Below are 13,507 nucleotides of genomic sequence, written 5' to 3'. Positions count from 1 at the left end.
CACCCGGGACCCATATTTGGAGATCCAGATTGATTTAGTCCCAATCTCAAAATGTTATTTAAAAAAATATATATATACCAAACAAGATGCAGATCTGAACTGATCACTGTTGTGTTGTATTTGTAAATGTATTCTACATATACAGTGTAATATAACCGTTTAAGATATATAATATTTTGCTGCTATTTCCTTTCAGAGTCTTAATATTCAGTAAAGATGTTTAGACAAGCATCTAGTGCTAATGTGTGTGTGTGTGTGTGTGTGTGTGTGATCTGGTTGTAGGAGGTTCTGGAGACAAGCCCTCATACAGTCTGTACAGTTGTGGTGGAGAGGGGGTCATCTTTCAGCATGACCCCTGGAAGCTGTCAGGAGAGGCCAGCAACATTGACAAGCTCATCTGTGACACCAACAATATCAAAGTAAGACTTTAGATTCACAGCGCACCATTACAGCTTCCCTTGGCTAATGAAAAACCTGACCTGAGTTCATACGGTCTACGTCATACATAGACATGTATGTGCATCAGAGCCGGGTATAACGCGCTTTCCTCCAGGCGCAGTTATGGCCATGTTTGCTGGGACAAAAGTTTATTTGTGGAGATTTCTTGCACAAAAATATGAATCTGGCTCAAACAGTTATCTATTTTCATTTTCATTCATCTGTATTTGCACAGATCAGCCATAACATTACGTTAATAGTGTACACCCCCCTCTAGCGCCGCCCACAAGCACTACAGTAGTTTTACAGTAGGTTATCACTTCTCACGCCTTCACTTCTCACATGCATCAGCGAGCCTCGGGCGCCAATGACCCTGTTGCAATTTGGCCCTGGAAATGACTGTTCATCTGCTGCCTGATACGTACGCCTCACCCCTTGTCAGGTGCCAGCTGCTGTAACCAGACAATCAACGTCCGTCACTTCACCTGTCAGTGGTTTTAATGTTCTGGCTGATCAGTATATACATGAAAAGTATTGGATACAGGCATCAGCCCACAATTCCTTTGTCAGTGCATTCCTACATGAGATTATTCCAATATCCTAAAGAGAGGTTTGTCTTGTTTCTTGCAGCACAAACTCTCTCCACACACAGACCTTAGCTGGAAGTCGGATGGGAAAGTTTTAGCCATTGGAAATGAGGATGGGTGAGTGATTCTCTCGTAATGCTGCGTGGAATCTTTAAGATAATAATGCCCCTTTAAGACGATGGCAAATGGTGCTCCTCTAAGTTAAATTGCACAGACATTTTTGGTTAGTATAAAGATCACGCCTTATTATGTGGAGACACCTTTCCATTTCACATAACACATTCTGAACATTCATGTTCCTCAGACCAACCTTAAAACAGGCCATCAAGCAGGAGTGTTTAAGAAAGCATGATTTCTTGGTTAGCTAGACAACTAGCTAGTCACGCCCATCCTAAAGGGAAAATTAGTTTTCTTTCTGTTCCTGCATTTCTAGGCAATCCTCCCTTCGGGCTTCAGTTCAGTGCAGCTTTTTGAATCTTTTTAAGGAATCTTACACAGAAAATGCACGTTTGCGAGTGTGTGAGCTAGGTGTGCTGTCTGTGGTTTTCAGCTCTATAGAGGTGTATGGGGCTCCCAGTCTGAAGCTGCTGGGCTCTGTGCAGCAACACCATAAGATCATAAACACGCTTCGCTGGCACCACCAGCACTCAGACCAGCCAGAGCTGCACTGCCTGCTGGCCTCCGGCTCCAGCAACGCCCTCATCTACATCCACGACCTGCGCAGTGCTATTGGTGAGCAACTTTAGCACAATCTCAGATGTTCCAGATCAGCCGGTCACCTTCATTATGTCATTGCCTTATCACACAACATATAGATGCTACTTCAGTCATTTTTGCTGTTTGTTTACATAAGAATGAACTACACTGATATTCAAGGCAGTCACACTATTCTGCTGTGAGCAGCATCTATCATGTAGACAAAAGACGTGTGTGCGTGTGCATGCGTATGTGTGTGTGTGCTTATAGTTGTTTTTCTGGGAAATATAAAATACAGCCGGACCATTAGGGCAATTTGCTGCCAGACTATTTCTATATTTGGATTGTTTTTGATTATATAGATTTTTTTTTTTTCTTCAAATTCTCTCTCACCGTTTTAAAATGACCCTATCGCTGCTGTCCAATGAAAAACATATATCTCCATTTTTGTCCATTAGTTATTTGAACCCTGTGGCTGCTCTGTACACTGTGTATATAGTTTTGGATGACTAGACCAATATAAATGCACAAACATTCCTGGTCATCCTGCTAGCCAATCAATGCATTAAAAAAAGAGTGAGACAGAGAGTGAGACAGAGAGTGAGACAGAGAGTGAGACAGAGAGTGAGACAGAGAGTGAGACAGAGAGTGAGACAGAGAGTGAGACAGAGGCCTTGCTCTCTCCAGGGTGGGTAGATGCCGCTTGCTCCCCACATCACTCCAGAAGAGTGGAGGAATGGCAACTTCCTGTAACGGCTGATATAAACAGAGCTAATGAACAAGTACCTAGCAGTTATAATAGCACACTTGCATAACTTACCTCATGTAAGTGTGATAGCATTGATAGAAGTAATAGACATATTTATGTGGTTTCTAATATTATGACATTGCTGTCTATATAAATGTTGTTGTTTTCCATGCTGGTGTTAATTGTCTGCACTGCCTGTACAGCTTGATTATGCTGCTTGATTTTAGGAATGTTAGGTGTGAACTCTTTACTGTTTTACTGTTACTTTTATATAGAGAACCCTTCAGAGAATCCAGTTCTGGTCACCGAAGCCTTCCGTAGTCTGTCTGGCCACACCAACAAAATCACCAGTCTGGCCTGGAGCCCTCACCACGATGCCCGCCTGGTAACTGTGTGTTACGACGGTACAGCCCAGGCGAGTCACAGACTTTCATATGTCATTTTGGTGTGGGTGTGTGTGCAATGGTTTTACATTTGCATGTAATAACAGTCAGGTGAGGACATTTACCCGAACTTCCAATAGACCTTCATCACAGTCACTGTGTCGTCACGGCTGGCTCTGAATAGTAGCATTCTCAAACCTCCGCCTGCACCGTTTAACAGAGCACTCGCCGGTTTTCAACCTCCCTCAGAAATCTTCACTGGGCTTCTGCGCAGCCAACAGGAGGGTAGTTCACATGTCTGGAAGTCTTACCAACACAGACGAAAGGCTCGTTTGTCTTGCCCGAAGCACATTGCGCAAAGGCTCCAAACAGGGATAAACAAGCTTGGTGTGGAAAGCAAACGGCACTCAGATGGTGATGTGTCACCTGCCGTCTGAGCCCCGCTGTCTCCACTAGGAAACCACCTGTGGCGAGTTTTGCAAAGCAGAGAAGGGGCTAAATGTTTCTTTAGCTAACTCCGCATCACGTCTCTGACCAGCTTCAGTCTGGAGGAGGAAAAATCCAGGCAGGTTAAACGCCTCCCACTTAGTCCATGTAAACATTAGCAACATTAGCGAGTGCCCTGAACACCACAACTAGCAAAGACACACAGCCTCATATTTCTACATTAACCTAATCACCAAGATACAGTGCTGAGGGCTCTGTTTCTCAAGTGTTTTAACCAAATCTTGATGATAACAATTTGAATGAATGCTGTATAACATGAGTAAACCTGTCCTACTGTTCAGCCCTGCGTTCACTCTAGTTCAGATTAACTCTCATTTTATTGATTGTCTCTTTAAAATGAGACATGATGAGTTTTTCAGCTGGAGGATGATGTGGAAACTCTGGTAAGTGTGTGTGGTTGAGTTATGGGTGTATTTAGGGAAGGGTAGTAGCCTCAGCCATTGACTACAACCCGTCCGGGAGATGTTTTAACTCTACTATTTACTCTTCTGCGTTAATGAACGGAAGGGTGATGGTCACTCAGCTGAGAAATGTTTGTGTCTTTAGTTTTGACTGGAGCTATGAGGCTAATGTAGCTAGCAGTCACAGAAGCTAATGCCCTGTCATTTAACATTTGCACAAACTGCATACTTTGATTATCACAAGTACTATTTCTGACACTACCTACACTATATGGACAAAAATATTGGGCCATCTAAATCTTTGAATTCAGGTGTTTCATTCAGTCCCATTGCCATAGGTGTATAAAATCAAGCACCTGGCCGTGCAGTCTGCCTTTACACACATTAGTGAAAGAATGGGTGGTTTTAAAGAGATCACTGAATTCAAGAGCGGTACTGAAATAGGAGGACTGTTGAAAGTGGAGATGTTAAGGACCCACAGAAACTCCAAGTCATGAAGGGCTAGACCATTTGTTAAGTGCTGAGGCACATAGACAAAGACAACCACATTCACCTGTAATTGGATTCATATTGGCCAAACTTCTAAAAGTAGTCGGATCAAATTGAGAGCCTTTTTCCAAATGGGACAATTCTATTGGAAAATATTTATGCAGTGAGCTATTACTTATGTAGAAGGTTTTTGAGAACAAAATCAGACATTTCGAAAACTGGTAGGGATCATGTCCCCCAGCGTCCCCTGTGTAATTTACGACTATGTTAAAGTGCATTTTTGGCTGGTTTGGGCAAGTCCCAGTCCCAGCAGCAAGGAGTCAATTATGTCTTGCCTTTCTCCATGTTTGTTTATTTCACTAGAGAATAAGGTTTGGCAACAAGCTTCAATTGCTGTGACTGAACGTGTCCAGGCTGCAAATCAAGCTTCACTGAATGTCCCCAAAGACAAATAAACCCAGCACGCACATCTCCCATGGATAGACACCCAATTCTGTCGTCCATCGGACATGTTTCATTTTTACTTAAGCAGTATTTTTAATTGGCTGTCTTAATAAAGGTGCATAATAATGAGGATGACTAAAGATGAGGATATTGATCTTCTTGCCCTTAAGACTATCATTAGCTCTAGTTCGCTTCACAGGTGGATTCTTTGCGTTCCAGGTAGGTCTGTGACGGTAATTACAATACCGACTTATCGTAAAATATCTGGACATGACCTTAACAATTTTTGCTGATCTCCGTATTGCAAAATTGCCCATTGCAACATTTGTCATGTTGGGAAAGAGTGTAGTGCATGCAATGAGCAGTGCATCAATAACAGCACCTCCATACACACAGAGTGGACTGACACCAGCGGTGATGGGCTGGTAGCTGTTTTTCCCAATGTAACTCCAGATTGACAGTCTGGAAGAGTAAGTCCAAAGACCGTTTTCCACAGCGCTGGTGTGGGATCATTTTTGGTTGAATGATTGAGGAGAGCATGTTAACCTGGGGGCATCCTTAAACACAATATAACATATAGCCAATATAACTACACATTTTAAAAACCTGTTATCAAGCTATCATAAATATAAAAAATATACAAGTCATGCAAATTCATGAATATAATACTAATACTGTATTAGTATTATTACTATTGATAAGCAGAGGTACATCAGAGGGGTACAGCTTGCTCTTTAGAAGTTTTTGGACCACAGGACAAAAAGTAGTCTAGAAACCCTCCTGCCATTAACATGAATGTGGCTATATGTCATCTTTAATAATGAAAAATTGTTTTTTAAAGACATTCATCTAAAACATAACCATCCAGTTTTCTGAGCTGGAAAAAAACAGTGACCTTCTTAAGAGTAGGCATTTGCTCAATAGTGTAAATAGAAAAGTGACCGCACAGAGATGCACTTACAGATAGCATAATTTCCTGCATAGCCATAGAGGTGCTGCCAGCATGCTTTAAGGAAAAAAAAATGCATTAAAAAAAAAAAAAAGTTTGAAAAAAGACATGCACCCGGACTGTTACTAAGAAAGTGTCCATTGCTCTTTATATGGGTGTAACTGCATTATTAAGCAATTATATTATCATTACATCAGTGGCATATTCTTAAAATGACAATAATATTGTTTATCACAATTATTTCAGCGATTAATATATCGTCCAAAAAAAAATCGCGACCAGCTTTTTCACAATTTTGTGCTTGTGTTCTTGTGTATGTCAATCTACCATAATGCAGGTGTGGGATGTGCTGAAGGAGGAGCCCGTGTGTAACTACAGGGGACACAGTGGCCGCCTCCTTTGTGTACAGTGGTCCCCTGTTGACCCTGATCTGATCTGGACTGGTGGTGACGATTTCACCATCCAGGAGTGGGCAGTGTCCAAGCAGGAGCACGTCAGACCTCCCAAGAGTGAGTATTGTAGCAGCTGACCCAGTATCGGTGAGGTTTACCTGGATTTTTATGTGTGATTCAGCTAAAAGGATGTGAGAACCTTTTGCGATTCTTTTGGAATTGTCCAGGTAAATGCCTCCTAAAATATGTCCTGGGGCGTATTTCACATAGCAGGATTTCTCTGTTTGACTTGAGCCTCTGATAACTTGAGCCTAAAGTAAAGCCTGTCAAATAGGATGAGAGCTAAGTGACGTTTCTCCAGCTTTATTTAAAAAAAACTGCCGTGTGAAACTTTCCTCCTGGTCTTGCAGTCCTGTCATCCACCTGCACTGTGTGGTTATTTTTACCTCTGCCTCGCGTTATTATCCATGTTATTGGCTAATTGTGAGGTACTTCTTTAATCTCAATCAGGGGTGCTAAAGTAATACTGTGATTGTGTTCTGTCTCTGGGCTAACCAGTTCAGCCAGCCAATAAGAATCCTTCAAATCGAAAGGAAGAAACTGAGTTAAGAACCAAGAATTAAAATAATCCATCCTCCTCTAGTCGATATCGGAAAGCACAACAAATGACAGAACAGCAAAGATAAAAATTGAAAAACAAAAAGCAATAGTGAATTAAGAACTGTGGCAAATGTGACAGCAAGCTATAAATGATGACGATGTGAGTGAAATGTAAGGCCAGAATGAATCGATGTGAAAATCCAGAGCAGGACAGAATAGCAGCGAGCAGCAGGGCAATGGAGATCCAGGTCTGGCAGTACCAGGACAGAACAATTGGAACAGGGCATCGCAATACATGAGAAGGAGGGTTTTACAGTGGCACAAAGCTGATCCAGAGGGTAGACGGGCACCAGCAGCTCACCACGGATGGACTCTCATTAGCAGCCAGCGGTGTAAGTGTACAGTGTAGACAGCAATAATGATCAAACGCTGTAATCAGACCCGTACAGTACATCAGTAAGGAAAACGGTGCAGTACACTGGTGGATTATCCCAAAGCTAGGTTTTTCATCTAGATTCAAACACTGAGAATGAGTCCTGAACAGCAACAGTTTTGGCAATTTCAAACGTTTTCCTCACAGCTAAAGCATTGTGAGGCTTGGCATGTGGAGTGTCTGTCTCGCTGTGAAGTTACAGTAAGGGAATTGGTGTTCTAACAGGTAGGAGACGTGTGGAGTTGGAGAAAAAGAAGGTGCCGCAGAAGAAAGCCAAGAAGAAGAAGAAGACGACAGCCGGAAAGGGTGGGCTGAAGACTGAGGAGAGTGAATCCCCAATGGTGGAGGAGGAAAAAGGAGGCAGCGGTGTGGATGAAGTGCAGTCAGACGACGATGGAGAGGATGAAGACAGAAAGAGCACCAACATCTCTGCTGTTGCTCCCTCCACTGGTAACACTCCTCCTCTCATTTCCTGAAAGCCGTTCAACATCCAGAGCTGTTTAGTATGTGGGTTCAGTAAGTCCTGTTGGGGTATTGTTTAGCTTGTCAGGCATCATCGTTTTTATTGGTCCTGGTCTGTTTTAATTGGTTACTACATCATACTATATGTCATTCTGCAGAATTTCTCAAATTTAAATGTGCTCCATGATTACACATGTATGTAACTTGTATTCAGGTTTTTCAAAGGAGGCCAGTATGGACAGGTGTTTACCAGAGAAAATACAGAATGGGGGAAAATCTTATCTCCAGGTGATAAAGAAGGAGGTAAAAGAAGAAAAGAAAAGAGAAAAACCAGGTCAGTATATTTTGTTGTATCTCTATTATTATTTATTAAATTTCATTGTATCAATGTGTGAGTACAGAGCAGAAGACCTTGAAACCTGTTCATTTTAGACCAGTGTGAAAAGCACAGCACATGGGAAAGGTGGACAATCCCTACATTGTATCAGACTGGAGTAATTGAAGTAGTCAAAAATAAATAATAAAAGCACCCTCATCATCTGCCCTCATTGTTAACCATGATAAGAGGCCTACATTTGGTCCATTCTTTTAATGCCTGATGTACAAACACTCCTCGATTTTCCTCGAGTAGAAGGGAAGCCCATTACACTGTAGTTTCCGAAGAAGCTATTGTAGCCGAAATGTCAGCCAGCCCTCTGCCCTTGCTCTAGACTTAAACACATAGATTAACACACACCCTATTCGAGTGCACTTGACCTTTTCCCACAGAGTAGTCATTTTCCTGAAGTTGTGTGTGTGAGAAGGAGATAATTGGAATTGGTTTGCACTTCTTTCTTACAGAGTTATCTCTGAAGAAGAGGAAGCCACGCTCCATGCTGCCTCTCAGCACCTCCATGGATCACCGGCCCAAGGAGGAGCTGCAGCAGGACTGCCTGACGCTGGCCGCTGTCAGACACGCACACGGTCAGCAATACATCATGGATTTCAAACCCTCTCGCAGCACCAGCTTAGCTGTATTAGTCATCGTAGGACTGTCGGGTTTTAGATCCACCCCACCCCTACACAGTAGTAATTACAGTTGTAAATGGGTGACCTCGTGAAGGTTTCAGACGGATCTGATTCTTTAAGGAATGATTCAGTGCGTCAAAAACGCAGTAGTAGGATACAGGCAATAAAAATGAGAATGTCAGCGTGTTCGGTACATCCAGATGTTTGTGAACACACAGGTTTGTTTTCTGAAAATCTCTCCGTCCACCAGAGAGCGCAAAAGCAGCCCTAAAACGCTCCTGTGAGGATGCCAGCCTAAAAGAATGTAACCTAAAAACTGACCTGAATACAGAATGGAGCTGAAGCTGAAGATTTTCTCAGTGTGCGACTGAAATTCAGTCGGTTGCACCAAGCAAACTAATTTGAACGTATGTCCAAGTTATAACTTGGCCGTAAAAAAAGAAATAAATCATTAAAGTGGCAAGTCATTGCAGTAAAAACAAATTGCATCTTGCTTTGCGTCAGCAAAGAGTTAGGACACACCCATTTGATCAGTTCTGCAATTTTGATCTATATCCGCTCTTCTGTTTGCGTTGGTCAGAGATTAAAAAGATCACAGACCTCATAACCGCAGATTTACGGCAGCTCGCAGACATAAACTGAGCTCTTACAATTTCCACAAGGCTATAGTTTGACACTGCGAGATTTTGCTACAGGGTCATTCAAAAACCTTGTGGGTGACCCTGTTCAACTGGGTGCAGTTTCACTGTGATTATGAAGGCATATCTTTAATATTGCCAGCTTCATTTCCCTGAAATACACAATTTAGAACACATAACCTGCGAGGGACAGACTGGGATGCAGATGGAGAATATTAGCAAACGTATCACAAAAATGATTAATACCTTAATAACGCAACGTTACTTATTCCTGTCATACAGGGAATTACAATAGCAACCGATTCGCTTCATTGATATCCTTTAATAAATTACTTTAAAAATCGAAAAAAAGAATGATGAGCCAATAAACGGTAGATACACGGGGGTGACTGAATATAATACATTATAATATGAATACAATATTGTATATGATTATATTATGTCCATTTATTATTAACCACAGTGTAGTTAACCAGTGAAAAAAGAAAACTGGTTACTGGTTTTACTCTACATTCTTTATGTATTACCAAGCACCTTGTGGGACAGCAATTGTTTTTTGTTTATTATTTGTTTATTTATTTATTTTTTAATAAATTAAAAACCATAAAATGGTGCTGAAAAACTTAATCTGTGGTAGTGAACACACACACACACACACACTAGTAATCTAGGGACAGGGAGCAAAGAGGGTGAAGGGCCTTGCTCAAGGGCCCAACTGTGGCAGCTTGCCTAGCCCGAGTATTGAACCCACAACCCTGTCATCAGTAGCCTGGAGCTCTAACCGCTGAGCCACCACTGCCCGGTTGTTACTGTGGTGTAACCAGAATTCTGCACACTGCTCGTACATTTTAAACGAACTTGGAGAGCAGTTGTGTAACTTTGCCATAAACAGTACATCGCTGTTTTCCCTGATGAAAGCCCTTGAGCCGAGACACATGGGTTTCAAATAAGGGTGGGATTCTCCAGTCATCAACTGCTACTGGTTTTACTCTTCTGCAGCACATGTGTGCCAGCTCAATTTTTCCTGAAAGCAGTGAAGCTAATGTTTCACTGCTGTATAAAGAACATTCTGTTTACTCTCGTATGATCCTGGTTTTACCACTTTAGTCAGACGTTTAAAAAATGCATAGATGTGCTTGCTGACTAAATGGTATCTTGCACTTGCGATTGCCAGTTCGCATGTCTATGCATTTTTAAACAGGGAGTTTAACTCTAACTTTATCTGTAATTATTTTGATTAGTGAAAAGCTCTGGTGGATTTTTTTTATGGCCTATTTCACAGCTCTGTTGCTGACACACGACTATCCGGGTAAAATGTTCTGATACGTAAACAGTAGAGTTCCTCAGGCAGTGTGTGTCCTCGTTAGTACAAACACAACTACCAGGTCTAATGGCTTTCTAGACTTACAGTTTAGTAGTGTATTGAGGCCACATGTAGCCTGTGAAGAAGTAACAGTAACATCGAACTGGGATTTTTCTTTCTTTCTTTTCTTTATTCCTATATATATATAAGAGTCCGTTCCTACTTCTCTTTTTATTCTTTTGATTGCTACAACACTGTGTCAAATATTGATGAGGTCAAGACTAAAACCATGACCATTCAGTTGCTAATATATTTGTTCTCATGTTGCTTCTGTTCTCAGGCCAGTCAGTAAACTGTGTGCCAGGAGCAGGAGAGCACATCCAGCTCGGCCTGTTCACAGACAGAGAGGCCCTCTGCAGGATGTTTCAGGAAGAAGGTAAGAAATGTATGAAAGACAGGACCATAGAAAGTATACTAGATGTCCAAATGTCGGTGGACACCTCTTTTAATGAATGTGATTAGTTTCTTTATGTTTTACCTGTTGCTGACACAGAGGTGCAAATGCACACCCAGCTTGTCTAGTTTCTGTAGAAAAATATTGGCAATAGAATAGGACCAGATAAATGAATGCAGGCATGAGCTAGAGGGGTATATATAGCATTTAACTGAGGAGTAATGGGTGACTGTGCTGCATCTGGTTCTTTTGGAGATGGGGAGGTGGGGCGGTGATCACTTTTTTTAGTACTCTTGATTTCAGAAGAAACATTGAATGAGCAGGTGTCCCAGTATTTTGTCCATATAGTGTGTATGTGAGGCTGAGCAACATTTAACATCTTTCTGTGTTGGTGGTGAAGGGAAGGCTGATTTGGAATCAGTGTTTACTTTTGCTCTATGTCTTTGTGTAGAGGACAGTCATGTGGAGGCAGGTCACTATGACTCTGTGACATATCTTCGGCTGTGGAAGGGAGATCTGATTGGAGCTTTGCACATGGCTACAGAGAAAGGAGAGCTGACTGATCACTTGCTGAGCTTAGCACCGATGGGTAAGCTTTTTTTTTTTTTTTTTTTTTAAGTGGCATTCAAATATTAATATATGTATGGGGTAGGTTTTCAACACTACTTAGACTATGCAAACCTTCCAGTCTCTCGTCAGCTAAGAACAAATACCTACAAAGCTTTGCCAGAAAGGCAAAGCAACCCTGCCAGAGGCTTTAGCCAATGCAATCACAAAAGATCATCAGGTTAAGCCAGCGGCTTTATTTTTAGGAAACAAGTGATGTGGACTGATGAGGTTAAATTAAAACTCTTGGGCCACAATCACCAAAGGTATGTTTGGAGAAAAAAGAAGCAACATTTGATGAAAAGAACATCTTGCCAACTGTTAAACATGAGGATGGATCTGTTAAGCTTTAGGGTTGTTTGGCAGCCAGTGGCATAAGAAATAGCTGGAAGAATGGATTACACTAAATATCAGCAAAGTCTGGAAGCAAATGGGCAATTCTGGGATGCACCTCAGGAGCAATAAATATGCATTAGGAATCTGTATGCTCTCATTTCTATTCATCAAAATGTCTGGTATGGCGAGTATAGGACTACTTGCCCCTGCAATTGATTTGAACAAGCCATCCCACCATAGTACTGTCACCAAATATATGTCTAATTTTTGCTTTCTTTCCCATAAATATAATTAGTCTAATGTCATACATTTTTGCAAACTGTCAAAGAGTTACTACCTGAAACTGCACTGCTTTGTAAAGGTTTGATGGGCATCGTTGGTTCTCTATTTTAGCTGGTTATCAGGTGTGGTCTAGGACAGTAGAGGCGTACGTGAAGCAGCTGTGCATGCAGGAACAGTTCATCAAAGCTGCCTCCCACCTTGTATCCATCCACAAGATCTACGAAGCCATTAGCCTCCTCAAAGCTCACCAGTTCTACAGGTAAGAAAATATATATTTTTTTAAATGCCTCTGATATCTGTTATTTTATTCCTAGTCCAGTTCCGAGTCTTTGTTTTAAACACAGTGTTCAGATCGCCCTCTGGTGGCCTCAAGGCATCATTAGCAGACATTATTGCCCAGCTGGTAAATAAACGAGTTTAGTCTCCAGTGTGGGACTATTTTACAGTGGAACGCGACAACAGACCATAGTATCTGAAACTTTATACAACTATCACTAAAAACGCTCTGCGGGAGAACCGCTAGCCTTAAACCAGCACTGACTAGTGTCTTCAGAACCGAGAAGGCCAACACAGATACACACACGCTATGGAAACCCAAATCACTGCACACTTGCCCACTATAAACCAGCTATTTCACACCAGTAGACCAACAACAACAGATACCAGTCCAGAGTGTGTACCACTACACACACACACACACAGGAAGTGATTAGACTGCAGTGTTTTAAAGGAACTGGGAGCTGATTGGTCAGGGAGGAGAGTCAGACTGGATTATAAGATATTAAACAAAACAAAACTACAAAACAAGAAAAGTCTCTACTAAACTAAGTCAGTTCAGAAAGTTTTCATAAAAACTGCTACTATAAATAAAGGGATTTTACTGCAGTATTAATCAAAGCTATGTGTCTATTATCTATACATACTCAAGGTTCAGTTTGGGGGACATCCCTATAAAAATCTGTTGTGTTTTTCTGTTGTGTTTTGCAATTTTGTGTGTAGTTTATCTGCTCCCAATTTGTTTGTATTGAGCAGATTTACAAAAAATTTATTAAAATGATTGAATTCTTTCAACTGTGGTGAAATTAGAGTGTTCATGTGCACCAGATCCTAATCTAAATCTGAGGGCTGAAATGATGTAGAGGCTGACTTCAGTATTCCTGGTTGGTCCATAGGGAAGCCATAGCTCTGGCCAAAGCCCGACTGCAACCTGACGATCCTGTGCTGAAGGACATCTACGTGAGCTGGGCTGCTGTGCTGGAGAAGGATGGCCATTACACCACTGCTGCTAAATGGTAAATGATAAGTCTGTCGGACATAATGAGCTAATGATCAGCTCACGTTTATATTCAAC

General features: G+C 41.6%; 1 protein-coding gene across 1 annotated transcript in view; it reads left to right on the top strand.

Annotated features, from left to right (window-relative positions):
• The window catches only part of gemin5 (gem (nuclear organelle) associated protein 5), a 29,473-nt gene that overhangs the window by 9,278 nt on the left and 6,688 nt on the right, over nucleotides 1-13,507 (top strand). The window contains exons 11-22 of the mRNA XM_072661797.1: nucleotides 283-419; nucleotides 1,069-1,142; nucleotides 1,576-1,757; nucleotides 2,745-2,884; nucleotides 5,980-6,151; nucleotides 7,293-7,517; nucleotides 7,744-7,863; nucleotides 8,370-8,492; nucleotides 10,819-10,914; nucleotides 11,384-11,521; nucleotides 12,268-12,415; nucleotides 13,329-13,448. Of these exons, the coding sequence (XP_072517898.1) occupies nucleotides 283-419; nucleotides 1,069-1,142; nucleotides 1,576-1,757; nucleotides 2,745-2,884; nucleotides 5,980-6,151; nucleotides 7,293-7,517; nucleotides 7,744-7,863; nucleotides 8,370-8,492; nucleotides 10,819-10,914; nucleotides 11,384-11,521; nucleotides 12,268-12,415; nucleotides 13,329-13,448 (1,675 nt within the window). The remainder of the gene's footprint in view (nucleotides 1-282; nucleotides 420-1,068; nucleotides 1,143-1,575; nucleotides 1,758-2,744; nucleotides 2,885-5,979; nucleotides 6,152-7,292; nucleotides 7,518-7,743; nucleotides 7,864-8,369; nucleotides 8,493-10,818; nucleotides 10,915-11,383; nucleotides 11,522-12,267; nucleotides 12,416-13,328; nucleotides 13,449-13,507) is intronic.

This window comes from Salminus brasiliensis, chromosome 18 (assembly GCF_030463535.1).
Source record: "Salminus brasiliensis chromosome 18, fSalBra1.hap2, whole genome shotgun sequence".
Lineage (NCBI taxonomy): Eukaryota > Metazoa > Chordata > Actinopteri > Characiformes > Bryconidae > Salminus > Salminus brasiliensis.
The sequence above is the reverse complement of the archived record's forward strand: the minus strand, read 5'-3'. Positions and strand labels throughout refer to the sequence as shown.